This window comes from Cynocephalus volans, chromosome 3 (assembly GCF_027409185.1).
Source record: "Cynocephalus volans isolate mCynVol1 chromosome 3, mCynVol1.pri, whole genome shotgun sequence".
Taxonomy (NCBI): Eukaryota; Metazoa; Chordata; class Mammalia; order Dermoptera; family Cynocephalidae; genus Cynocephalus; species Cynocephalus volans.
In genome coordinates, this window is record NC_084462.1 from 96,741,806 (window position 1) to 96,768,239 (window position 26,434).

At 54.5% G+C, this 26,434-nt stretch overlaps 2 protein-coding genes across 3 annotated transcripts; one reads left to right on the top strand and one right to left on the bottom strand.

Annotated features, from left to right (window-relative positions):
• The first annotated feature begins 6,502 nt into the window (after positions 1–6,502).
• CCDC9B (coiled-coil domain containing 9B) lies at positions 6,503–15,373 on the top strand. 2 transcript variants are annotated; one of them, XM_063090335.1, is made up of 11 exons: positions 6,503–6,633; positions 7,434–7,544; positions 7,838–7,945; positions 8,545–8,691; positions 8,771–8,896; positions 9,552–9,751; positions 10,063–10,121; positions 10,690–10,743; positions 10,828–10,918; positions 11,482–11,524; positions 11,607–15,373. In XM_063090335.1, exons 1-11 carry the CDS (start codon positions 6,622–6,624, stop codon positions 12,138–12,140), a joined length of 1,485 nt encoding a protein of 494 aa, XP_062946405.1. In that variant the 5' UTR covers positions 6,503–6,621; the 3' UTR covers positions 12,141–15,373. The 2 variants fall into 2 exon arrangements, with proteins under 2 accessions (XP_062946405.1, XP_062946406.1); XM_063090336.1 differs by lacking the exon at positions 7,838–7,945.
• A 4,889-nt stretch (positions 15,374–20,262) lies between these two features.
• Positions 20,263–22,954, bottom strand: INAFM2 (InaF motif containing 2). The gene has a single exon (XM_063091427.1). The coding sequence runs from the start codon at positions 22,867–22,869 to the stop codon at positions 22,408–22,410; it is 462 nt and encodes a 153-aa protein (XP_062947497.1). The 5' UTR covers positions 22,870–22,954; the 3' UTR covers positions 20,263–22,407.
• Between the last annotated feature and the right edge of the window lie 3,480 nt (positions 22,955–26,434).

Below are 26,434 nucleotides of genomic sequence, written 5' to 3' on the forward strand. Positions count from 1 at the left end.
AAAGACACGGTGCTTGCCAGGCTCTGGCCCATACTGTGTGAATGACTCTACCTGTGTCCACCCATGCACTGCCCTCATGAGCCCTCCAAGCTCTCCTCTGCCAGGGATCCTCCTTTTCCCCTTCAGGAACTCTGATGCCACGACCTCCCTATCCCCACACCCAGCCTTAGCAGGAAGCTGAAACAAGAGGCCTAAGTCCTCATGGACCCCCAAGAGGGAAGTGGGAGCCCAATGCTCTGGGCACCAGGGTCAGGGCCTCCAGTTCTCAGCTTCTCTGGAGTCAGGGTCCAAGCTCCCAGTCGGGGTTACCCTGGGTCCAAGTCATGGCAAGCAGGCGGTAGGGTGACTGAGGCCTTGGGTGAGGAGGTAGGCCCTGCTTTGATGGGGTGGATGAAGATAGGGCAGTCTGAGCAGCCCGGGTGGGCAGGAAGATGCCCACGGCAGTGGTGGGCACATTGGAGTGATCTACAGCCGAGTGTATATGTTCATGGACTCTTTCCCCTACTCTAAGATTTTGAGGGCAAGCAGAGCCACATGTGTGTCTCCTCCACTCTTTGGCACTACGCCTTACAGGTAGTGTGTGTTCACCAAGTGCTTGGACATATTGCCTGGCTGAGAGAGGTGGTGTTTCCCTGCCAGAAAGCCACAGAATGGACAAGAGGCACAAGAGGAAACACTTCTGGGTTGAGGGGGCTGCAGTCAGGAAGAGGAGAAGGGAGGACAGGAGGGACTTCTCCTGGGGCAATGGATGGCATGGATGGGGTCTTTGGGAAGGTGAGGATATACAGTGAAGGCCCAAAAGCAGGATATCAGCCCAAAAGCAGGATATCAGCCCCCTCTGTGACCCCCAATGCCTGTCAGCAGAGCCAGCAAGGCCCCCTCCCCCTGCCTCCTGGGTGGCCCTGTGGGGTGGGGAGGGAGGGTGGGCAGGTTTCTCGTGGCATGAGGGCACAAGTAGCCTGCCCTGGGCATGGGCTGGACAGAGTGCTCCAGGGATGGGCCACGGGCCTCAGTGATTCTGGTGGAGTGGGGAGGGTGCCTACCCCCAGAGGCTCCTGGGCAGGCCACAGACTCTCATCTCCAAAGAGAAGCTAGTAGCACCTGCCCTGGCTAATTCACAGATTCCAGAGCTTGAAGAGATCAAATGTCATCACATGTGTGAAGGTTTGGAAGTGTTGCATATACCGCAGGGTGTTGCTGTTGTCACTATAAGCACTGATCACCTATTTGACTCTGGCCTCATCACTTTCCCTTGCTCAGCACTGGGCGTTTGCCTGCTGGACACTTCACCACCACCTCTGGCCTCTGGTATGACTCATGGACAGGCTCCAGAGAGGTTCCCTCCTGCCCCAACCTCTTACAACACCCTCCTTCCCCCTAGGGGGATCCGGACATCAAGGTGTGCCTGAGGCGTGTTCCTGACGCAGGACTTTCAGTGCTTAAACAAGGACAGTTCTAGGCAAACCGGGACCATGAGTCACCCTACTTTTCTCCTCACTCGCAGGCTGCTTCCTCTCCCTGATGGTGACCACGGCATCCCAGGCCTGGCATTTCAGCACCTCTCTCTTTCTCTCTGGTTGTTCTCTCCTGCCTAGAAGCCTCTAGGCTGATGAAAGCCCTGAGCCACGCCACCCCGGGCCACTTCAAAGGCTTTTCCCTCTTGGAGGGGCCCGACCCACTCTCACCCGTATCCCTCAGCCTTCTGCTGGGCTTCCATCCTTCTTATCCATACCTCAAAATTGTGCCAGACCTTTTCCTTACCCCTACAGGGTAAACTCACCCACCTCTGCCCCACGTGATGAGCCTCAAGAGCAGCTAGAGCCTGTCAGTCCCATGCAGCCTTCCAGCTCCTGCCTGCCCAGCTGGCACCCTTGTTCCGGCCCCGCTTCCTCGCTGCCCACACCCTGCTCCACCCCATGACCAGTGGACTTCAGTTTCCTAAACCAGTGTGTGGCTTCCTCAGCCTCTACTGTAAAACGGACCACTTCACCTCCTCAGTCTGCCCTCCCCAGGCTGATCTGTACCTTCCTAACTTAATGTCCTCTTGCTGGTGAAAGCCAGCCACTTCCCTGCCTCTCCCCATGCTGTGCTCTCTCCTTGCTCACAGGAGGCCCTTTCACTGCCATCCACTTGCCTGAGTCTTGCTCAACCCCTTGAAGCTCAGCTATTTCTGGAGAACTCCTGGGTGGGCCTGAGATCTGTGTCACCTGCTATTGGCAAGTGCCTCTGAGGTAGAGCCTGGGTCTTCCCTCCTTTTTCTGCATTGCCTCATCAGGTGAAGCACACATTAGCTGTCCCTCTGATGACATGTTCTGGGCAAGCCCTGACAGCAGCAGCACTCAGCCTCTGCTTGTGGGCAGCTCTAGACTGGTGGTGAGGTGGGGAGTTCTGGGAAAACACTGTGAGTCCCCCTTGCACCCACCATGGAGAACACAGCCTCATACAAGGGAGACCCCAGGGGTTCAGTTTCACACCAGGGTTCACCTCCCACTGCTGGGCCCAGAGCTGGAAAGCTCAGACGCCCCACCCCTGGGTGTGCCCTGGAGAGCATAATGCAGGCGGGAGTCCCCAGCCCTACCTTCATTCTGCCTCCAGAAACCTCAAAGGGCATAGGCCTGGGCCCCACCCTGCTCTGGGATGTGTATTCTTGGGGAAAACATGGCCCAGCCTTTGACCCTGGCAGCTGGAGCCTGCCCGGGATTGATCCCTCCAGCCCCACCTCATATACTCAGAGTTTCCCCACCCAGGGCCACGCGTGGCCTGACCAAGAAGCCTGCACACAGACCCCTAGTCCTAGGAGTCAGGACAGCAGTTTCTCAAGAAAGGAATGGCCATGGGGGCCTGGAAAGTGGGAGTGGGTTTGTAGGAAAGAAACACTGTGCATAAACCACCCTTTTGTTCCTTCCCATCTGGAGCGTCACCTGCCTAGATGGGCTGTCATGCAATCCAGCCTTGCCGGGCCTCTTCCTCAATACTCACTGACCCACCCAGAACTGGCAAGTGGCACCAGTGACCTTCTGAGGGCCCAGCCCCCAGCCAAGAAGAATGGGATGTGACCCTGGAACTGGGCCTGGTGGGATCCAGAGGCAGGTGAAACACAGGGACTGCTTCCAGGAGCACCAGTGCTGGCTGGGGACAGATGGCAACCAGAGCCTGGGACTTCAGAGGAGAGAGGGCATGGGGGAGGGGAACAGATAGGGAAGACTCCCTGGAGCGGGTGGGGCAGGAGCCTGGCCTTACAGGATTTGCTGGGCAGGAAACCTGAAGGGAGGCACAGAGAGGATGCTGAGGGGGTGCCTCAGATGGTCCCCATAACCCAGAAGTCTTCAATGTGTTCAGGCCCCAGTGGGCTGGTGGGAGGCAGCCTTTGGGGCCTCTGCAGCCCCATCTGGAAGGTACCTACACAGTTACCGGAGGTGAATCTTACTCTGAGCCACACATCGCTCCAGATATGGATGTTACCCACGTTATTTCACTTCAAATAACTGGTGAAGTACATACACTTCATTTCATAGATGAGGACCAGGAAATAAGGGACACAGCCAGTGAGGGGTGAAGCTAACCTGGAATGCACCGTCCCACTCTGCCTTATCTTATGACAAGGCTGAGGAGAAGGGCAAGGGCCAGATTGCTTATATTTTATTGATCAGCCATTCCGGAAACGGTAAACGACGTCTGAGTAGCACTGGCCCCACGGGTGGAGCCTCTGCCAGGTTTGTGCTCCCGGTCTCTCAGGGTGTGGTCCACAGGGTCTTTCCTCCCCTGCGGGCCTCCCTCCCCTCGTCTCCTCAGTGAGAATCCCGACTTCCAGCCTTCTTGTCCTCAGGGTTGGCTCCAGGTCTGTGTTCTAAGAACTGTGAATAAAATCCAAATGTGGTCTGCCCGGGGGTGGGGCTGTCGCCTGAGCTAGCAGGTAGACTGGGAGGGTGGGGGATCAGGCAGGGAAGAGATCGGGACAACTGGCCCAACCCTAGGTGAAGAGAGGGAAGGCACTGAGTGAAGTATCAGCAGAGACCGCGTCGGCGGGACAGCTGGTGAAAAGAGCCATGGTCAGGGAGGCAGCACCCTGGCTTCCAGTCTCATCTGTGCCACAAACAGGCTGGGTGTCCTGGGCAGATGGCGCCACCTCTCTGGGCCTCAGGTTCCTCATCAATAAAATAAAGCTTCTACAACCGGATGGCTTCTCTAGTCTGACGAAGTTTGGAGGTGGGGTTCGGAGACGGGAGGAGGAGCAGGGGAGCAGGAGGGGAGGAGAAACCCCGTCCTGTAACCAGGCTTTTGTAACTCTGCTGCCCCCTCGTGGTGGCACTGAGTAACAGAGACGTTCTCACTGGGGAACATGTCACAGGTCATCCGCCTCCCTCCCTTGCTTTCAGTGGACTTCTCCCCAGGACAGAGGGGGCCACCCACGGGCTCCCTCAGGGCTGCGTGCATTCTAGGTGGACGGAAAGGCAGTCACAGGATAGGACACCCAGAGTAATGCACAGCATAGCATGGGTTATTCACTCACCTATTCATTCTGCAAGTGCTGATGGAAGGTCTGTGGTATGCAGGGGCACTGTGCCAGGCTCTAGGTATACAGAGGTACTTGGCACACCATTCCTGCCCTCAGGAGACCTCTATACAAGGGGAGAACAGATAGACAAACCACAAGCTCTGGAGAAAGCAGGAGAATGTGGGGGCTGCTCAGAGGTGTTACATATTGTGTGAGTAACACTTGGCAAGTGCACAGCCAGCAGCTGGGGGTCCCTGTCTGGCTGCTGGTTTGTGCTGACATGTGGGCCTCCGCCTGATGGGCCAGGAGGCCTTTGCCTCTTGGTTAGGGGAGTCTCTCCCTGCAGATCCTTCCAGAAGAGCTGGGTCACCCTCCCTAAGGAATGGCTGGATTCCCACCTGGGCCTGCTGCTCCCCTACTGCAAAGAGGCCTCCACCCTGGCTGGGAATGGTGATAGGGGGACAAAGGTCCTGCAGCCTCCTCTATATACACCCCTCCTCCCCAGACCTGGACTGGGGCCTGAGTTGAAAGAAAGTGGAGAGCACTGGATCTCTGTCCCAGGCCAGTGCTCTGCGGGCCTCCCAGCTCCAAAGTGTGAGGCAGGTGATGGGAAGCTTGAGGCTTCTGGAGGCTTCTGAGGCTAGGCAGCCTGTGTGGGGCAGGATGCAGAGATGCAGAGAGTGTGGAAGAAGGAGCAAGTGAGTGTGTGAATGGGTGTGTGACAGAGAGAAGCCCAGGGTGAGGAGCCTGGGTGCATCACATTTGCTGGGAAAGTAGAAGAGGCTGACTCAGTGGGAACATCCGGCAGGAAAGGGAGAGGGAGCACAGTGGCATTTGCAAGCAGGATGGGAACTCTGGGATGGTGACATGAGGCGAGATGGGGTGTGGGGCCAGGGGTGCTGCGAAGGCATGGACAGGAAGGGGACTAAGCATGGTGGGAAGCAGAGGGGGGAGGAAAGGGCAGTTCATGGGAGTAGAGGTGGCTCTGGCTGCCTTGGCTGGCCTGGGGACAAAAGAGAAGGCAGTGGATGTTCTGCTCTGGAGACAGAGGGGACAGGTTGTAGTGTGGGCTTAGGGAAACTGAAGTCTGGTCAATCAAGGATATGGGGGATGCAGGGGCCTTGTGACTACTGAAAGTCTTGATACAGAGAGACCACCCTCCTCTTGGCACCCCAAAGCCTCAGGTCCAGAAGACTCTTGGGTGGGACTTCCAGGCAGGAGGAGACTAGCCTCAGATGTAGGAGGAAGAGTTGGAGAGAGGCTTTCTTGATAAGGGCTGACTCCTTTCTCAGGGTCAGAAAGGTTGAAAGGGCCAGTCTTGGACAGCAAGGCTGGTAAGAGCCTAGAGTTAGGAGCCTGAGGGAGGAAGGCTATTGGCCATCTCTGCACTGTGATGACAAGGGCCCTGGAGGAAGGCCCAGCCCACCATGCCAAGGGGCCAGGAACCCAAGCGGCTGAGCCTCCCTGGAGTGGCTGCACTTTAAAATATAGAGAAGATAATGTCCAGCCTAAAGGAACGAGTGACTAACAGTGTTATTTTAAGTATGTGGTAGTATTTGGTGGCCTAGGGGAGGAAAGCTTCTTGAACCCTTTGAATGCCTTAAGCTGGTGCTGATGAGGCGAGTGAGCAGGAGAAGGAGGCACATTCGAGGTGGGGCCCTCAGACCAAGAAGCCTGGTGGGCCGGGCTGTGTCCTGTAGGCCTTTTTCTAACAGTGGGAAGGACGGAAGCCTATGCTGGCTGCCCATCTTGTCTGCAGGCAGGGCTGGGTTGGGGTCCTGCTGGGGCACAGGCCCTCAGGCAGGTGAAGGCTTGGCCCACCAGGAAGTCCCTGCCAGTCTCTCTGGGGACATTGGGGCAGTGCAGGGAGAGGTGCTGGACAGGACCAGCTGGCTGCCAGTGCCCTGGTCCTCGCCCTCTGAGAGGGGAAGGGTGGGGGTGGCGGCCGCAGCGTTCCTGGCTGGGAGCCCAGAGGAGTCTTTTGTAATCACAACATGATCTCGTGTGCTGAGTAGCGAAGCCGGCAGGGAGAGGCCGGCAGAGGCCCGGCTCCGGTAGCTCCGGCTTCCCTCCTGCTCTGGCTCCCCCAGGGCTGCTCTGGAATTCTCTCAGTGCCCGCTGTTGCCATGCACTCGGCTGTGAGTGGCACCTTGCCTTTGGTGGGGGGCTTCTTGGAGCTGGGAGGGGGGTGGGATACGGGGCAGCAACACTCTGGCGGCAGCTTGGGACAGCTGGGCCTGGGAGGAAGAGGGCTGTGACCAGGCGGGTAGAGGGCTGGGCAGGGACACTGGTCACAACAGAGACCCTGCAGCTACACAGGGAGGGACCCGGGATCTTGATGCAGAGACACGGCTTGCCCAGGGCAGTTCCTGGCGGGGGCTGCCAATGGAGCTGGCTCTCTCCTGCCTGCTCACGGCCTGAGGGGCTGGGCCTGCAGGAGCGGCTCTTCCCTATGGGCTGGGCACAGGCCTGGGGATTGGGGTCCAGGGCCTAAGAGCCCAGGATGGAGCTGGGCCTTTCTTTTTTCTGTGGTTCTGGATCTGGGAGCCAAACAGCTCCCCCCTCGACCTCCCAAATCCCCTGGCAGCTTCCCAGTCACGGCAGGTTCTGCTGCCAGAGCCATTTATAACTCCCATTCCAGGCTCTGCTCAGCAATGGAGCTCCCTGGAGAGCCAGGGGGAGGGGCGGCCAACTGCTAGGAGCTGTGGCCCTGGGTATTAGGCTCTGACCTGAGCCCCTTGAGGAGGCAGAGATAGGCCTAGCTGGGATGGGGGGCTGGAGCCTTCTATGGGCCATCTCCCTGAGCAACCCCCTTCCTTCATGTGGGTCTGAGATCTGTGCCTTGGGTGGTAAGAATTAGGTTAGGTGGGCGAATGTGAAAGTTGGATAACTAGTAAGGGCCCAGCAGTCAGGAGCAGAGGTTCCCTGCCCTCTGCAGGGGCCTCACAGAGCCGAGTCCCTGATGAGCAGGCAGGAGAAGGATGCAGAGCTGGATCGGAGGATAGTTGCCCTGCGCAAGAAGAACCAGGCCTTACTACGCAGGTACCAGGTGAGTGGGCAGCGTCAAGGGCTGGGAGGACTGACTTGGCAGGCACTCCCTGGTGGATGCGAGATGCCTGCATGGTGTTCTGTCCCTGTGGGCTCAGGGATGTGTCTCTGGGTCTGGGGCTGGGATTAGGGTGGTCATAGTCCCTCTCAGAGGCTTGGTCAGGGTCTCAGGCACTTGTGATGTGGTGCCTCTGTGCCCTGGTGTCCCCCTAGTGTCTGTGTAGGCCTATCAGTGTCTGTGTCTCAATGTGTCTGGGGGGCCGTGGCCTGTGCTGACCTTGGGCTTTCCTGTAGGAGATCCAGGAAGACCGTCGGCAAGCAGAGCAGGGGGGCATGGCTGTGACCATGCCAGGGCTCCTCCAATCCGATGGCCTCACTGTCACCATCAGCCAAATTCCTGGTGTAAGCCTCACCCAGGGAGGTAGCGCAGGGTTGCCAGGAGGTAGAGGCCCAGCCCATGTCAGGGGAGGAAAACCACCCTGCTCCTCTTCTCCCACATACTGCTCTGGGTGCACCTCATACAGCCCAGGCCACTGCTGTTCCCCTACCCCCAAGGGCCAAAGCTGAAAGGCCACCAAATAGAAGTCCCCTCATACCCTTTTCTAGTCCTACAACCCTGCACCTATGCCTCAAAGCACAGGCTGCTCATAACCCCAAACCCCAAGGGCTCAAAACCCTGTGGGAAGTGGGGGACAGAGAAGTTGGGCTGAGTGCCAGGAACAATGTCTGAGGGACAAAGCCCCCTTGTCTGAGTGCTCTGGATTTCCCGGCTCAGAGATAACAGGCCACTGTTGCATTAGGTTATCCAGAGTGGCCCTGGGCCTTTGATAACCTAATGCCATTGGCATGTGAACACCCTGTAGGAGTCAGCTTCTCTGTGGGCATCCCAGGGAGGGCCTGGGCTGGAACTCAGGTCTGCGGAAGCACCCAAAGGACCCAGCCCCCGGGTCCTGCCCAGAGCTGCCTGTGTGGCCTGAGGGCAGGGGCACCTCTCTGTGCAGGAGAAGCGGGTAGTCAGCAGGAGCTGGGCAAGGAGCACCCTTGGACCTGAAGCTGCCAGTGAGATGCTTGAGGATGAGCACTGCACGGGTACTTTCTGCTTGGGGGAGCGGGTGGAACTGGCGGTGACCATGGAAAACAAAGCCAAGGTGAGCAGGGCGGGTGGGGACATCCAAGCAGCCTCTTCTCCCCCGGCTCTGCCACACTGCCCATCTCCACCTTCCCCAGGCCAAACGGATCGTAAGTGAAAAGCCCACCAGAGTAAGGAACCAGGGGGCAGATAGGTCACCTGGAGGGGGCGTGGGCCGGAGCCCCCCTGTGCAGATGGCCATCAGCTTGGATTCTTCACAGAAGGTACATCTTCAAGAGGGGTTGGGGACATGAATGTGACAGTCCTCATTTGGGAGAGGCAGAGAAGCTGAGTCAGATATGTCCCTCTTTTGTGGGACATGGCCTAGGCAGCACCTGTAAGAATTCCCACCCCTCCCTCTCCTTTCTCTGGCCAGTCTCCACCTTGGGTGGAGCTTGCAGGGAGAGACAGCTGCTGCCAGAAATGTCATCTAGCCCACTACCCTCTCTAGACCCACTGGTGGCAGGGGGATGTGGGAGGGGGCAAGAGGGAGTAGGGGACTGGCCGTGTGCCAGGTGTGACCTCTAGGTGGCAGCAGCCCCAGTCCTTGCTCTTGCTCACAGCCTCTGGTGCCCCTTCCACCCTGGGCCTGTCCATACACCCCTGTGACAACCCTGAGGGTAGGTGCTATTGTTATCCCCATTTTACAGATGAGGAAATGATACACAGAGAGGTTAAGTTACTTGCCCATAACATGCAGCTTACAGTGGATGGAACTGTGCTCACGGCAAATACAGCTCTTTAGAGATGGAACAGACCTAATTTTTAGATGGAGACATGGAAACCTTGAGAGAGGAAGGGGTTAGTAGAGTCTCCGGATCTCCACCCCAAGCCTCCTTCTGCTTCAACCCCATGGTGCTGAGTGTCTTCTCCTTGAAGGGTGCTCGGGAACCCCGGAGTCCAGGTGTGGTCCCAGGCCAAGCTCCCCAACAGCCAGTGGGGGAGCCCCCGGAGGTGGGCTGGGACTACGTCCAGTGGAAGCAGGAGCGGGAGCAGATTGACCTGGCCCGCCTTGCTCGGCACAGAGACGCGCAGGGTGACTGGCGCCGCCCGTGGGACCTGGACAAGGCCAAGCCCACGTGGGTGGCTGGGCTAGGCAGCTTGCCAGGCTGACATGCATGGGGGCTGGGGTAGGGCTAACTGTGGGTGCTGCATGGAGGGCTGGTGGGACCCTCCCCAGGATCGTGGGGAGCTGCCTGGGTTCTCTGGCCAGGCCCTGGGCTCAGGGCTCTGGGTGGGCATTGGGTCCCCATTTTTTGGGGGTCTACCATCTCCCTGCTGCCCTCAAATTCTGGGCCTGGGGTTGGGGAAATCGGGGTCAATGGGAGGCCTGCTGCGGCTTCTGTCCTCCCCACCACCAGCAACCTGACTCCCTTCTCTGTCTGCACAGGCTACAGGACTGCAGCAAGCGTCAGGAAGAGGGCCCAGGCAGGGGAGGCAGCAGAAAGGGTGAGCCAACACTCACCTTGTCTTTTTTCACCTCCCCCACCTTGTCCTCTCTTTTCTCCGTCTCGTTTCCTACTTATTTTCAGAGCTGAAAGGAAGCTTCGGAGAACATCTTCCTTCCACTTCCTCACTATAAGAGGAAGTCACCAAGACCTCCTCTCCCGCCCTCCAAGCACACAGCTCCTGCCTGGGTTCTGATCCCAGAAGGTCCCGGGAGGAGGCTCAGTGGAAGCCAGCCCTGGGGTCCTTTTGAGGTGCTGGTCCTTAATGGCTGACAGTCCTAGTGGCCCTGCCTCTGGCCTGCTGCAGGAACAGCTCTGTGGATTTCTGGTCCCCTCATTTTACATACGAGGAAGGTGGGACCTGAGAGGCTGGTCAAGTCACTTGGCCAGAGAGTGGCAAAGCAGGCACAGGAACCTGCCTCTCCTGACCCCAGGCCAGGGATTTTCTGGGGAGATAGAAAACCTATAACTGGAATAGGACTGACAGCTTCCTGGTGCTAGAGGTACTGGTATTCCTGCCTTGGATCCTTTGTCACCCCACTCTTTCCCCTTTCCTTTGCCCCCTTTAGGTCCCAGGGGCCACTGGAAGCTACAACCCCCAACATTGCCCCCTGATGGAAAAGGTGAGTTGGGGGAGGAGGACCCTGGTGAAGGAGCCAGCTTCCATGGTCCTCTTCTCTCCTTGAATTGTGGACAATCTCTTGCAGGTCGGGGTGGGCAACCTGGCAGAACCTTGGTGGCAATGGCCACAGGCAGCAAAGCCCGAGGGAAGGAGAGGCTGACTGGCAGGGCCCGAAGGTAACAGGTGGCTGGGAACAAAATCTAGGCAGGCATCTGGGTGTCCTGATTTCCTGGACCGGCAGCAGTTCAGGTGCCTGCTTCATCCCTATCCCTGGGGTCCCTGTGTCCTCGCTGACTGCTGCCTGGCAGTGGGTTAATGAGATGCCAGGAGAGGCCATCAGCAGAGGCAGCAGCAGCAGGAGCCTGGTGCCCAGGGGGGCCTGCAGTAATTACAGCAGCTCCCCTCCCCTGGGAAGCGAGGTGTGCCTTTCCCAGGCAGCACAGACGGGGACACGCCTGGAGTCCCCACAGAATTCAAGGTGCTGCAAGCTTGGCCATAAACAGCAGCTGGGACCCAGGATGGGGCCAGGGTGGATGGCATTCAGAGGAAATGGCTGGGTTTGGGGAACAAGCTGAGGCTGGGAGGGAAGCATCCTGGAACCTCATTCTGGCTTTGCTCCCCCTTCTGAGTCACTTGGGCTTCAGCTTCTCCCCGGGAGGACATGGGCCACTGGTATGGAGGAGGTGATGTGAAGTGGGTGGGATAGGTTTAGGGCCTGCCATGTGCTATGTTTCTACAGGTGGGATATGAAAGAAGACAAGGAGGAACTGGAGAGTCAGGAGGTGGGTACTTGGGCATAGGATGGGGCAGTCTGGGGAACAAGACCTGAATTCACCAGCCAGCTGGGCCATTCTCTTGTTTCAGGGAAGCCAGAGCACCAGGACGACTCCCAGTGAGGAGGAACACACACAGAAGCAGAGCGGGGTGGGGCCGGGCAGACTGGGGAGTGCCCCGGCAACCAGCCCAGTCCCCCAAGAGGAGACAAAAGGGGAGTCAGGAGCCTCAGCAGCCAGTCCAGCCCCTGACTCTCCACAGAAGACTGACTTGGCTCCCCTTGACCTCTCTCTAGGAGGGGCGAGCAGACCTGGGCCTGGGGAGAGCACATGTGTACTTAGTCCTAGGCCTGGGGCCCTGGAGAGCCCTGTGTCCTGGCCAGATGGTTCCAAGCAGTCCCCCAGGTGGAACAACCACGAGGCTAAGCTGGAAATCCAGACTTGCTCTGAGCCACAGAGAGGAGCAGGGGCCCTAGATCCCAGAGAGAACAGGTCTGGCAAGGCTGGGGCCCAGCAGGGCCTGGCACCGAGAAGCAGGCCCCCCAGAGGAACCAGCTTAAGGGCAAGAGGCACAGGAGGTGTGAGGAGCAGGACAGGGGGTCCTGGCCCTGCAGGAAGATGCTGAGCAAAGCTCCTGAGAGCTGTGGAGCCAGGTGGGGAGAGGAGGAGGGAAAGGCTCAGTCAAGAGTCTTCAGCATGATGGGTGTCTGGCTGAGCGGTGTGGCAAATTCTTCAGCAAGGTGACCTTGTGAGGGCAAGGAGCTGTCCCCTTCCCTGCACCTCACATACACATCCTGTGCACAAGTGTGTTTTCATGTGCAGGCACAGCCCCTGGTGCATTCCCATGCTGGCACCTGGTGTCTGATTCTGGTGAACCCTGACTGGGGCCTACTGCTGCCCTGGCCAAAAGCTTTCTCCACCATGGTGAGAGAGCAAGGTTTGGTAGCACCCAGCACCTGGCTCTCCTGGCTCCCCATCATCCCCCATGGCCTGGCCTCCCTCTCTGCAGGCTTCCAGCTCCTTAGGTCCAAGCAGCCTCAAAGCTGGCATGGACAGCCTAGGCCTGGGCTCTTTCCCATGTTCCTGCCTTGCATTCAGGTGACTCAACAGTCCCAGACTCACAGTATAGCCAAACCAAGGAATCTCAGCAATCACCTGCTAGCCTCCTGTCTCTACTGAAGAGGAGGCTAAAGCCTAGAGACAGGGAGGTCACACAGCTGGCAGGTACAAGGCTGGGAATAGAACAGTAGAGCTCAGGGTTTCTCTGTAAAAAGGAGGGTCTCTGGAAAGGCCTGATCTCTGAAATGGGGTAGGGTGAGGATCGACAACTCCTCTCCCCACAGCAGGGTAGGAGACTATCAGACATTGTTGCACCCTGAATGGAGTCAAGGGCCTGGCCCTGCAGCCCAGGGTCATTTCCTGCCCTTACCTACTTCCTCTCCGCCCCCCCCCCGCCACCTCCCTGCACCAGGGTCCTGCAAAAGCCAGGACTCACAGGAACCCAAGAGACAGAGAAACAGCGACTCCAGCTAAGGATGACACCAGGACTCGTCTCTCCTACTTAGCCTCCATTCCCACCCCTCCCGTGAGGCCCACGTCTGGTGAATTATCCAGACTCACAGAAGCCGTGGCTTCCTCTCAATTCAACAAACATTTCCTGAGCACCCACTACAAGTAATCCAGCTGGTGGGTGATGGTGACTTTGCCGGCAAGAGGGAGGGAGGAAAGCCAGTCATCCAGCAGATGCAGGCTGACAGCAGGCACTGTTCTTGGCTGTAGGTGCCTGGCAGAGGCGGTTGCTCCTCTTTTTTGTTATGCACACCCTTTGCTCCCAAGCCCTTGCCTGGATTGCACCACGTGGTCCCTCCTACTCCCCTCTGCTCTGATCATGCCACGGTTGTTCCACTCTACTGAGGGTCGTGGGCTCACACCCCTCTGAGGCTCAAGGGATAATCCAGATCATCCCCCAAATCTCCCCACTGTTCAACGTGATGCCTGAATCATGGGGTCCCAGCTCAGGCTTCCTCACTGGCTCTGGGCTCCACCCCTACCTCTTCTATTCAGGAAGTGTGAGGAGGGGTACCTCTTCAGCAGATCAGCCTGTTTAGAGAAGTGCTTTCATACTTTAATGTGAAGAGTAATGCAGAGTTGAATTCGGTAGGTCTGGGGAGGGTCTGAGAGTTTGCATTTCTAATAGACTCCAGGTGAGGCCTGTGCTGCTGGTTCCTGGACCACAATTTCTGAGTAGTAAGGGTTTAGACTAGAATATATGGAGGGCTGAAGGTGAAGACAGACTCTAGACTCTAAGGGTGGGTTGCTGGCTATGTAGGAGATGGGGGGGGGGACTTCCTGGCTTCAGAGTTGGCTGGGAAGCTGAGACTCCTGCAGAAGATTCTTTAGAGGGTAGGGAGAGGGTGGTGTCAACTTCCTTTAGTGCATAGTGAGAAATCTGGTCAGGAGTGGGAAGGGATGAAGGGGGTGGAAGAGTTTGATGAGGGGTTGATCAGAGGAATTGTAGAAAGGCTTGGAAACATTCCTGTGCACAGGAGACATGCCTAGGCTAGGGTGAAGATACCAAGCTCAAGTTTTCCTCTTACCATCCAGTCGCAGGTATATGAATTTGGAGTGTGGCACAGGCCCTGGAATCCACGACTCCCAAAGGATGGGGCTGGGGTAGAGCAAGTTCAGGCACAGACCTTAAATCCTGATATCTCCTAAAATGATTGTGATCAAGCATTTGAATTCTAAGATTGACAGTCTGCTCCCAAACCCTCAATGCCACCAACTGTACAGATGTGCCTTCGTGTTTGACCACAGGATGGGGATATGGAGGTTGGGTAGAGCTCTGGTTCAGCCCTCACAATGGAACCTAAGCAGGAGAGAAAGCTGGGGAGAAGGGCTGTGGAGAAATAGGGCTTCACTCCATGGGGTAACATCCAGAAAGATGTTAGGATAGATGTTACAGGAGTCACTAGGTGTTGGAGAGAATAGAGACCGGGATGGGGTGTCTTCAATGCAGGAAGATTGTAGTACAGGCAAATAATATTGAGCTTTTCTCAAAAAAAGGAGAGCTCTTCCTGGAGATAAGGCAAGCAATGGCTATGTTAGTGAACCCCAGCTCTCCGTCCAGGTTGTGGCCACCCTTCTGCTCTAGGATGGAACCAGGTATGGAGCAGGGAGAAGTGTAGTTAGACACCCCTCCACAGACCTCGGGGTCATGGAAGCTGGTTGAATCTCTTTCTGGCTCCTTTGTTGAAAGGCCTGGCTGGGAGCCTTCCTCTTGTATGCCTTTCTCCTCTCTAACCAACAGATCAGACTATTCTTCAAAGGTAGAAAGGTCTTCATTCAACAAGCCTATCAGGAATGCAGGCACAGGGCTGGAGGGATAGAGAGGAGGGCACACAGAAGTAGTAAGGGGCCAGAGGACATGACAGCTTTGCCCAAGGCCTCGAAGCAAGAGGGCAGATGAGGCAGAGGCTTCTCCATCCCAGGCCATCTCACCTTGGCAGAACAAAAATGCAGAAACTCAGAGTGCAAGAAAGGTGTGTGTGTTGATGAGAGGCAGCGTGGCAGAGCAGAACAAGCATAGGCCTGGAAGCCAACAGACTGTATCTGAACCCTAGGTCAGCCATCTGTTGGCTGGGTGACATCGGTCACTTTTAGCCTCTAAAAGCCTCAGTCTCCTTTTCTGCAAAATGATGCTAGTAAAACCTACCTTGAAGAGTTGCTGAGAAAATGGAAGATAACAGCACACACAATATACCCAGCACGCAGTAGACACTCTATTAACGGTAGCCTGGCACACAGAAAGCACTCAGTAAATATTTGTTGAATAAATGAAGTAGCTATCTGGTGTGATCTCTGTCTACTTTGTTTTCTATCTTTCTTTTACCTGTATTCTAGCCTTGTCTTCACAAGGGATGTTTTGTAAAGTTTATCCAGCCTTCCAGGACATTTAGCTTCTTTTAATCCCCCTGGGTGGTCCAGTGGAGTTAAAAGCCTTGAGAAGTGCTCCTGCTTTTGCAGGGAGAATTCGTCTGTCCTCGTCCACTGGCTCTATTACAGCTCACCCTTAACTCTGCACACTGGCTCTCACAGCTCAGAAGCGTTCTTCTTTTCTTCTGTTTGCATCAGCAGCAAGCTTACAAACTCACACCACAGTTTCTGCATCTTTAATATTTTGCGCAGAAACACACTCCCCGTGGAGTTTGCTCCATGACCTCCAGAGTTAAATTTTGTCACTTAAAGGAGCAGCATGACTGTGTTTTCTCATAGTCAAGGGACAGGTAATTGGGGATCCTCAGCTATCTAACAAGGCACAAGTTTGGAAGGTTTCACCACCAGTCAACTCCACCCCAATGCTGGCCTCGGGGACAGGAGTAACAGGAAAAGATGGCACTAACCCCAAAAGAACAAAGGAAATGGCAAAAGTCCCCATGTGGCCATATCTTATTTGGGGAACTAAATGGGGAGGAGGCAATAAAGGGAATAGGAGAAACCAAAAGCATCACTTCACTTCTGCCTCTTGAGTCATTTATCAGTGCCCACAGACCCCACGAGCATCTCGTTCTGAGCGAGGGTTATCAGGTCTTCTGAGGAAGGGCTGACAGAGGGTGACCACAACCTCACAGATGGGGAGAACGCTGGGCTGGGAAAGGGAGTGAGAGGAGCCAGCAGAAAGGGGACCGAGGCTGCTTGCTCTCAAGCCGGCTGGGCCTTGCGTCACAGCCTCTCATTAAGCATCCACTTGACGCTGGGGAAGTGAAATAGCGCAGACCTGGCACCAGAAAGAACAAATGTGGCGCCCACTGCTCCTTTTAAGGACTGGCTTGAGAAGAAGCAGGCCCCAGGGCAGGAGGGGAGGCAAACACACCAGTACCTTTGCGGGAGAGGGAGGGGGACTCTTTCAGGCCTGCCTCCTTCTTAATAAGCTCTCCAGGGCAATTTCTTCTGCAACTGTCAAAAATAATAGACAATGTAGACTTTTTCCTTTTCTTATGAACTCTGGGGACACAGTGTTTCCTTTCCCCAGCAGGGCACCTGGCTTCAACCAAGAAAAAGGGTCAAGAGTCACCTTGATAACCACCTCTCAAAATAGAAATGCCCTAACCCCAAGTTACAGAATCAGAGGGAAAGGCTGAGCCAGCAGTTCTCAAACCTTACCACGCACCAGAATCGCCTGGAAGGCTGGTTAACACAGAATGCTGGGCTCCGCTTCCTGAAATTCTCATTCAGTTGGTCTGGATGAGGCCTAACGTGTCATAATTCTAACAAATTCCCAGGTGATGCTGATGATCTTGGTCTGGGCGCTGGTGTAATGTTTATCACCTATCCCTTCACATTTCTTTCCATGCATTTTTTCCCAACGGGACAGACATTCCCTTGAAAATATATTACTTCATGTGTACACACTGTGCTTTTATTCCCAAGATCTCAAAGCCCTTTCCCATCTGTTACCTCCATTTGCTCTCATGAATTCCCGTTTGGTTGGCAGAAAAGAGAGAGGTCAAGGGCCGTAACCAATGCCATGGTTGAGTCCCCAGGTTTCCTATCATCCAGTTCAGGGGTCCCTCCCAAGTACACACTGCCTCCCCGTGCAGGTCCTCATGAGGCTGTGAGCTGCCTACAGGCTGCTGTGACTTGACACTGCCCAGGCTACCAGCAGGGAGCTGGAGGACAGGCGGGCTTCCAGGACATGAGTGGGGTGAGACCTCACCTAATGGCTTTGAACACTGAGCTAGTAGAGAAAGGTATATTTGAAAGGAAATCCTTGTTAATCAACACAATACTTTTTTTTTCCCCTTTTTTTGCATAAGTTGGTTTTGGGACTTGTGGGGCTCACTTGGCACTCTGTAGACACTAAATAAACAGTTCTTGAATTAATGGTAGTGGTTTATGGAGAATATTCCTAAAGATATTAGTTAGAATTTATTGCTATTCAACTAATAAGCTATTGTAAAAACAGACTATTAAAGTTAAGAAAACAGGGCAGTTTAACAAGGGAAGACTTTCGCAGACATGACTGTAAATTCCTTGAGGGCAAGAACTGCGTGGTAATTTTCTAGTACCTTGGTAGTAGCTTAACAAAGGTTTATAGAATTTAATGGGGCACAAGGAAACTGGCCTGGCCAGAGTGCTCCTTACCGCTCAGGTGGCTCACAAGCAGGGCGCCCAATGAGAGCCACGGCTGTTTCTGCACTTAGGATGGAGTGCCTGGTAGAGTCTAGGTTGTATTTAGCTATTGGAGGGAACAAAAAGCATAACACAGGCTTTCTGGCAGCAGAAGACCATAGGCTATGTCAGCAAGTGAAACAGATGTGACCAAAAAACTGTCGACAGAGCAGGTATTTTTATAGCTCAACGTTAGGCTGTAGGGCTGGGACAGAGGAGTCAATGAATGGGTCACATATCCTATGTTGTGTCCTTTAAGCATCACAGGGAATGTGCCTGTGGACTTCTTGCACCTGGGAAGAACAGGAAGGCCAAGCCAGAGGCAATCAACTTGGAAATAAAGAAACTGAGGTCAGTGCAGCTATGATCTGCAGGGATTTTCTTTAGCAACCCACCCTGTTGAACTAGATTATGAGCTGTGGATGCGGGTACACAAGTGGATTATGACGGGACACCACAATGACACTAGGACCAATTCCATCTGGTGACCCACCAGGTGATCAAACTCTGAGCACCTACTGCTCTTTACCAGGCACTGGGTGAGTGCTGGTCATGAGACATGAGCAAAGCCACTGTAGTCCGTCCTCCACTGAGGGAGACCAAAAAAATTAAAAAAAAAAAAAAAGGACAGCTGTGGCCCTTTTATTACTGAATTGCAATTCTAGAAATACCTCCATTCTCTGCAGACAGGAAAGGGAGGACAATTATTACCCCTTTTAAATAGCTGTGGTAGCCCTAAAGCTGGGACCTGACCTTTCAGTTCTCCTTAAAGAAACATGTAGAAACAAGTAGATGCTTTCCATGCAGTGTTTCAAAACAGGATATAAATACTCAACTAAAGAACACACTATCTCAGAATTCCCCAGTGCAAACTGAAACACAAGGTAGAAAGAAAAGCTTCCAAAACTGTGGTCTCATACCACGTAGAAATCTAGAGCTGTTAGAAAGATAAATGTTTCTTATGCTTAAAATGTCAGAGGAGCACTTATTTGCACCTCAGCATCAATGGGGGAAAGAAAAGACACCCACACAAACTCAGTCCAAAGGGCTCCCTGACCACCACCCTCCAAAACTTCACATTCAAAAGAGGGTTACCTCTTCCTTCAAATTCAGGCTGTCAGGAAATAAATGCACACAGGAACTTTCAATATAAGCAAATACCTAGAAAGGGTCCTGATAGGCCAGGTGCAAAGCAGTTGAAAGAAAGTAACCCCCTTTTGCACAGACCTCTCCTTCCTAGCTTAAGACCTGAGGGACAATTTTGCAGCTAACTTCTTTTTAAAAGAAAAGATGACAGGTAAAGGGATGTGAACCCTTGACTTGGTGTTGTCAGTACCACGCTTCCCAAGTGAGCTAACCGGCCATCCCTACACAGGGATCCAAACCTGTGGCCTTGGTGTTATCAGCACCACACTCTCCCAAGTGAGCCATGGGCCGGCCCTGCAGCTAATTTCTAACCCTCAAAAATAAAGCTATTCTGACCACTGCTCCCCAGCCAACCAGGCGTGTTCTCATTGGCCAGCAGGCTCCTGCTATACATACTGCTGTATACACCAAACGTGTGAAGCCCTGTCCAGCTGCAGAAGCCACATGTTACCATCTGCAGAAAGGAGGGGCTGACCAAAAGAGCTTCAGAAACTTTCACTCCCTTTCTGCTCTGCCTTACCAAGCCCTCTCACAGAAAGCCATTGTGTAGGCTGAAGAGGGAAATAAAAGAAGGGCGGACTTTTTCCATGATTCCCTGCAGACTACAAGGTGATGTAAAAGCACAGTAGCTACCCCCCACAGCTCTGGTGAAGTGCAGGCCTCAGGGGGCCCCACCGACACTGGCTTTTCACTCCGGATTTGTACTGGGCAGCTTTGTCTAATAATGAGCTGAGCTCAATTGCTTACCATGTATTTTGCAGCATAACTAATCCCTTATATTTGTGCTTTGCACCCACATGTCTTTTTTGTTTGCTTTAAGGGGAGAAAAAGGCTCACCTTTGAAGCAATCTACACCTCTCAGCCCTTTGGCTCTCTCAAGGCCTCCCTGGTAGACAAAGCTCTGACCAAGCACTGCGAATGCATCAGTTTGTCTTTCCCGGTGCTAGCACTTCGTGAGTTATCTAGGAGCCAATAGTTTAAAGGTGAGAGCAGTGATGGTATCCTCGCCTCAGCTTTTAGCCAGCTAAATGCAATAAATCTTAATATTCACGCTTACTAGTCCCTTAGCTTCATCAGCTAGGCATCTGCTCAGAGTCCTGTAAAGCGTAACTTTTTTTCAGCCTTTTTAAGGTTAGCAAAAGGTGGCTGAGCTAGACATCACTGTTCTTCCGACCCCATGATTGCTTCCCGACTGAGATGGATTCTGCCACCCTCTGTTAATCAATTAAGTCAAGCCATCAGGCACTGAGAGCAGCAATTGCTTTTTCCTCCTAAACCTATTCATCACCACCCGTCCACCACTGCTCAGACCTCTTACTCTTCTAACCACCACTCCTTCCCCACGAAGCCCGGAAAGAGTAAATGATCAACTTACTCAGGCTTAGGCAGAGTTTTTAGAATGTATTTTTGTTCACCTGAAAAATAAAACTTTTAAAAAATATACAGGACTTTTTGAGTACAGATATATCTTAAATGGCTGAATTATAAATAATGTCTCTGGTCATGATCACAGCTAGGGCTGGAGCGAATGTCTCAATTCCAGTGAAAGCTTTAGAGAGTCAGGAGGCCAGCAGCTGGACCTACAAATGATCTCTCTAGACTCTTTGATCCATCCCAAAGTGGATTTAAACAGTCCAGAAAGCAGGGATCAGGAAGGGAACAGGGGACTGGACTCCCAAACGTTCTCCTATGAGTTCAAAGGATTCTTGGAATAAGAGATCAATTTACAAATTATTAAAATATAGGACTAAAAATTCACACAGTAAATATAAATTACAGGCTATTATATAAAGTGGAATTTATGTTTCTTTCCCCAGTCTCTCACCAAAAATTTTAAAAGGCCTCATAGGCTTCTTGATGCCTGAAGTCCTAGTCAGCCACTAAGAAATCTCCTTTGGCCAAGAGATCTTGTGGGTATTACCAGTCTGCCTGTAGGCTGTGACATCTCAGTTGCTATTATCTTACCCACAACAGGACATGGCTTAGAGCAAGGCTGTTGTCCTGTAAACTTGGATCAGAGTTAACTAGATTATAGGCCAGAAAACTGGAGAGACAAACTGTTTTAGGACTCAGGTGGATAAGTTGGCTTTTTTTGAAAAAAGTGCCTCATTTCCCAAAAAGGAAACAAACACTAAGGAGTTTGATATCTTGTCACTACCCATACTCAACTGCCCAAAAGGAAGTGGCAGAAGGAAATGGAATCCAAATTGAGGAAGTGTTATTCTTGCTACCCCACATCTATGAATATGCCATTTCTCTTGATGTTTTTCATCTCCTCTATAAAATTATAGGTGGCATTTAAGTACAGCTTATCAGGAAAGGTAAAGACAAGCTAATTCAACCTTCCCGTGGCTGTTCTATTAACTGGCTATCAAAACACAATCCTGAGTTGGAAGTCCACCTTCCGGCCTCTCTGATTCTGTAGTATAACTCAAAACTAGAGGACATGATCAAAGCTCTGGTTTCACAACAGATTTTGTCCGTCACAGGTCTCTTTTGTTGCTACAGACTCAGGAAAGAGGGAAGACAAAGGTGATTACTGGAATAAAACATGATCTTGAGGAGAAAAAAAAAAAAAAAGATAAAACCTTTGCCAGTCACTCTACTTACAAAAGCTTGCTTGCTCTTCCTAAAAGAATTCTGCGAGAGGAAGGCCAAGGATTCAAGCACAGCGGCACTGCTTTTTCCCTTCCCTCTTCCCTGGCCCACATCCAGATACTTGGGCTGCAACAGGAAGCCTCTCTGGAGGGGGCACTGGGGTGAAGAGGAGGGGATCAGTACATTCCCCATCCTTCCTAAACTGCTTCTATTTCTCCTAAGGTTTTCCACTGTCATGTCAACAGTCTAAGGCTGATTATACTCTTTTGTGTAAGAACGTCATAAACCTATCTTTATGAAATTGAGGGGAACAGAGGAAAGAGTGGGTGATGAAAAAAGCCAGTGTTTGTGCCTTTCTGGCTAGGTGCATTTTGGGGCCAGCAAATAGCCCTTGCTTGACCCAGTCAGTAGCTACCCAGAGTGTGGGAGGGTACATAGAGTTCTATGTGATTATAGCTTATAGTGCATATCAACAACTATGTACAGGGATCTATAAATTAAATGCAACTCTGGCCACTGCAGCTAGGATGACGTACCTGAGCTCCACTACTTTTGGTGCCCTCCTCCTTGCGAGAGCTTCAGCTTATTTAAAAAGAGCCCCTACAGCTCCCTCCTTCTCCTGAGTCTTGGGGAAAGCCCGAATCACGCCTGCACGTAGGATACATGAGAGCAAGCGGCGCAGAAGGGTTCGGTGCTGGGATCTCTCGATCCCTCCTCCCATCCCCTTTATGGCCCTGGTCCCTAGCGCAGCACGGTCCTGGGAAGATCAAACCCGTAACTCGCAGAGAATCGTGGTCCCTTGGCTGACGGTCGGGCTGCGGGCCACTCGCTCCCGGGCGAGCTGGCGATCTTGGGGGAGTAGGGGGCGTTCACTCCCGTGGGGCTCACTCCCACGGGCTCCCTGCCCTGTCTTTTTGCAAAGTCCTGCCTCTGGGCTTGGGGAGGACGGTTCCCGGCTGCTCCCCGCGCGGAGGGTTTCAACGACTCCCGGGCGCCGCTGTCGCTTCCTCCTCGTCCTCGTCTGGCCCCAGCGGCCGCTCCAGCGGCCCGGCCCGGGGTCTGTCCGCAGGGGGCTCCGGAGGCGCCGGCCGCGTCGCCTGCAGCGGGGGCGCGGCGCGCGGCGCCTCGTGGTTGGACGACCCGGTGGTGTTGGGCCCCGCCGTCGCTGCCCCCGAAGTCCCGGACGGGCCGGTGGCGTTGGAGCCGCCGGGGGGCGGGCCGGCGGCTCCCCCCGAGGTCCCGGAGCCCACCGGCTGCCAGATGAGGCTGTAGTAGACGGCGAGCACGATGGCGGCCAGCGACACGGAGAGCACGTAGGCGAACACGGTGGCGAGCCGGACCCACTTCTTGTTGGTCTTGGCCGCCATCTTCGCCTTCTTGTCCCCGGTGTAGGTGGCCGGCTTGCCCCGCTCGGCCGGGGCGGCGTCGCGCTCCTTCATGGGGGGGCCCCGGCCTTTGCTCCGGTGCTCCACGGCCCCGGCTGGAGGGGGCCTGGCGGCCTGCGAGGACTGGGCAGGGGGCGGCCCGGCGCCCTCGGTTCCCGGCGGCTCCGCGCTCCGCCGCCGCTCCTCACGCCGCCCGCCCGCAGCCCGCCACCGCGTCGCTGCAGCCGCCGCCGGGGCCTGGACCAGTCACCGCCGCCAGCGCCGCCGCCGCCGCCGGCCCGTCAGCTGCTTCCCCGCGGCCGCCACAGCCGCCCGGCTCCGCGTCCCCATCCGCTGCAGCCGCCGCCGCCGCCGCCGCCGCGCGCTCCGCCGCCGCCTGCTCGGCCGCCGGCCGCCGGGTCTCCAGTGGCCGCGCGGACAGCGCGCTCCGCTCCAGCCCGGCTCCCCCGCCTCGCGCGCCGGCAACAGGGGGCGGGGGAGAGCGCTGCTGGGGGCTGCCTCTTAAAAGGGCGATGCCGGGGTCCGGAAGTGCCGCGTGGGGAGGCGGGCTGCTGGCGGGAGCCGCGAGCCCCGCCGGGACGCCCTGTTAAGAGAGAGTTAAGGGAGGCTGGATCTTAAAAGGGCGACGTCACCGCTGCCCCGCGCGGGCTGGAGCGGCGAGGACGCGAGCCCGGGGCACCTCTTTAAAAGGGGATCGGCGGCTTGCGGGGCGGAGTGCGGAACTGGAAGGGGGAAGTGCAGGGGCGGTCGGAGTGCCGAGCTGTCAACTCTGGCGCCTCCCGGCTCCGCCCCGAGACTCCGAAGTGGCAGGTGAATGGCAGTCCCGGCTTCGGCCCCCAGGCCTCAGTTTACCTCCTGCAGTGGGGACGATACCGCGCTCGTGCTCTCGGCTCGCGCCCCGCTCCACGTAACCCCCGGGCGGTCTCCCAGGTTCCTTCGCACCTCACGAGCCCGGCTCAGGACAGGTGTAGGCAGCCAAAGAACGTGGGCAGCGCGCACGGAGGTCGCCGGTCGCGCTCTTTCTCCCCGGTTCCGGCTGAGCTTCGGGGCTCTGCTGGAATCTTCCCAGTTTCCTGTCCTCTTAGAGTCCCGGAGGCTCCGGGCCAGAGCCGCGGGCTGAGCGGGTTCTCCAGACTCTCCGGTCACTTTAGTCCCGAAGTTCGCAACAGGTCCCAGGTCTCGCTTTTTGGGTGTTCCAGCTCCCAGGTTTGGCCTTGATTTGGAATCAGGGGCTACCCCAAACCAGTGGAATGCGGCTCTTAGGGCTCCCAGAAACGTTTCTCCTCTCTGATCCTCTCCTGGTCCCAGAGCCTGCGGTTGTCCCCCCTCCCCTTTCCCTCTTCCCACGTGAGGTCTGTCCTCCCCGGCTTCGGGGGTGGGGGGTGGGGAGACAGTGGGCTTCGTGCGTGGTCTTTGGAGCCCCTCAATGCTGACAGCCCCCCTCCGCGCTGGGACCTCGGCAGCCGCTTTCCTTGTGCCGCCTTCCTTCTGCCCTCTCTCCTGGGCATCTCTCCTCCCCATTCCCTCTGTACAAGGCTTTCAAGAATTCTGGGTTCCCTCCTACTTGAATCCTACTTCCTGTGTTCCTGGAACTGTGTGTGTGGACCACCTGGATGTCTGAATGGGTGAGGGAGACAGTGCCTGCTGAGTGTGTGGGGGGGAGAGGACTGTGATCTTCATGGGGTTTTGTGGTGAATCCTCCCCACTGCCTCTGCAAGTGTGAGCCTGATCTGGCTTCTGACCCTGTGGGACAGGACCCCCCTCAGCCCTTCCCACTTCTCCCCCTGCTCCAGCAACCTTTGTCTTCCAGATGCCTACCCCACCATGAAGAAGCCCCTCCCCGTGCTGCCCTGCCACCTTGCAGCACAGAAGCCTAGTGGCTACCAGAGCTGAGTGCTGGTGGACTGTTGGAACCACAGACCTCGAACCCAGCCCCTTAATCCTGTTCCTGATCGAGGCTCAGGTGTAGGTTTGCCGCTAGCAATGGACAGCTGGATGTTATTTCAAGGAAAAAAAGCCTGCCTTTTTACTTTCTGAGAAATTTCAAGGCCATTGGAAGTTTGGAGTGTTTATTGCCTTCTGTGGGCTGATGGGGAAAAAGTAACCCTTCCTTCCCTGTCCTGCCCCAAGGTCTGCCAGTCCTGGTCCAGCAGGGCGGCCTGTTAAGTTAAAATCCCTGAATTGTCTCTGGAAGTTGTCCTCTCTTCTCTGCCCTGCTCTCAGGCCTTCCTGGTAGAAGTGATCATACAACTGTCTCAGGGTGAATTATTCTTAAAGATTACAGGTAAGGCCAACACAAAGCTTCCTTGGATCCCCTTTCTTGAATGCACACTATATGCTTCTCCATATTCCCGTTGCAGATTAAACTTCTTTCATCTTGCTCGTTCCCAGTGGAGTAGGAAAACAGCATGTCACTCTTTTCCATACTAAGGAATAATATACTTGAAAGCCCTTATCCAATTCCTCTTACTCTATTCTTTTCCAAACTAAACAGTGCCAGATTATTTAACCTGTCATCAACAAGCCCTATTTATTATCTGGATTTACATAGCGTCTTTTACCCCAGGAACTCAAAATGCTTTCAGATATAATTGAGCCTGATCTCCCTCGTGCCTGAGCCATTAAGAAACCATTAGTGTATTCCTTTTGCAGGCAACTAAATGGCCCCCTAGTGGCCTGAAAGTGAATATGCTCCTCTAAGTGCCTCTCCCCCACAAAGGGTAGGCAGGAATTAGAGTCAGAGAAGCAAGGCAGCAAGGGTCAGATTGGACCCAAAAGGTTGTCTTTTGTGAATAACACCATGGATCCTAGAGCTCCCTCCACAACATCCCCATAGAACACTCTTAAGCACCAGCTGAAAGACTATCCATGCTGGTGTACCTTATTGTCTGCTCCCTGATGCAGCCCTTTCAGTCTTTGGAAAGTTCTGACCAATTATAACAGCAGCAGCAACGATGAACTTAATGTGTGTGAGGCATGATACTAAGCACTTACATTCCTTGTCTCATTTGTCTCACAACAACCTATCAGGTAGTTACTATTTATCATCATTTTGTTGATAAAGAAACTGACTCAAAAAAGTTAAGGAGCTTGCCCAAGTTCACATAGCTAAATAGAATTCAAGCCCGAGTCTTTCTGACTCCAGGACATTAGGTTCTTGATTCCCGCTCTACTCTGCCTCATAACTTTACCTCTGTAGTGGATGTTGTGGGGTACCACCCAGGTCACCCTCAGGATGGAGGTGCTCATTTCTTCAGTCACCAGGAGTGTTGGCTACAGATGTCTCACAGCTGCAACTGTCCCTGGGAATTGCCCTCAGGCACCAAAGGGAGCTGTCTCTCTCCCCTGGCCTATAAGACCAATAATTAGAGCCAAGTTGCAACAGAGCCCAGCCAGAGATGTGCAGGGGCCTCCTAAGGAAGGAAGAAGTCTCTCTCCGGAAGGAGCTGCAGATGTAGCCAACATGTACTGGCAGGAGCCAGGAGTGGATGTACTGGCTAGATCAAGGTGGAAGGGCGGGGCTGACCAATAGATTGAATAAGGGAGACTTTATTGTTATGGGAGTACTCTCCTTCTGAAACAGTGTTTAATACCCTGACAAGGATCCTGGGAGATAAGA

Bases quoted from the DNA above. Each gene is read 5' to 3' on its own strand.
- CCDC9B (XM_063090335.1), top strand. The intron at 7,545-7,837 runs GTGAGTGGGCAG...GCTTTCCTGTAG, and splicing joins CCTTACTACGCAGGTACCAG to GAGATCCAGGAAGACCGTCG. The intron at 11,525-11,606 runs GTGGGTACTTGG...CTCTTGTTTCAG, and splicing joins AGGAACTGGAGAGTCAGGAG to GGAAGCCAGAGCACCAGGAC.
- INAFM2 (XM_063091427.1), bottom strand. From the start codon at position 22,869: ATGAAGGAGCGCGACGCCGCCCCGGCCGAGCGGGGCAAGCCGGCCACC.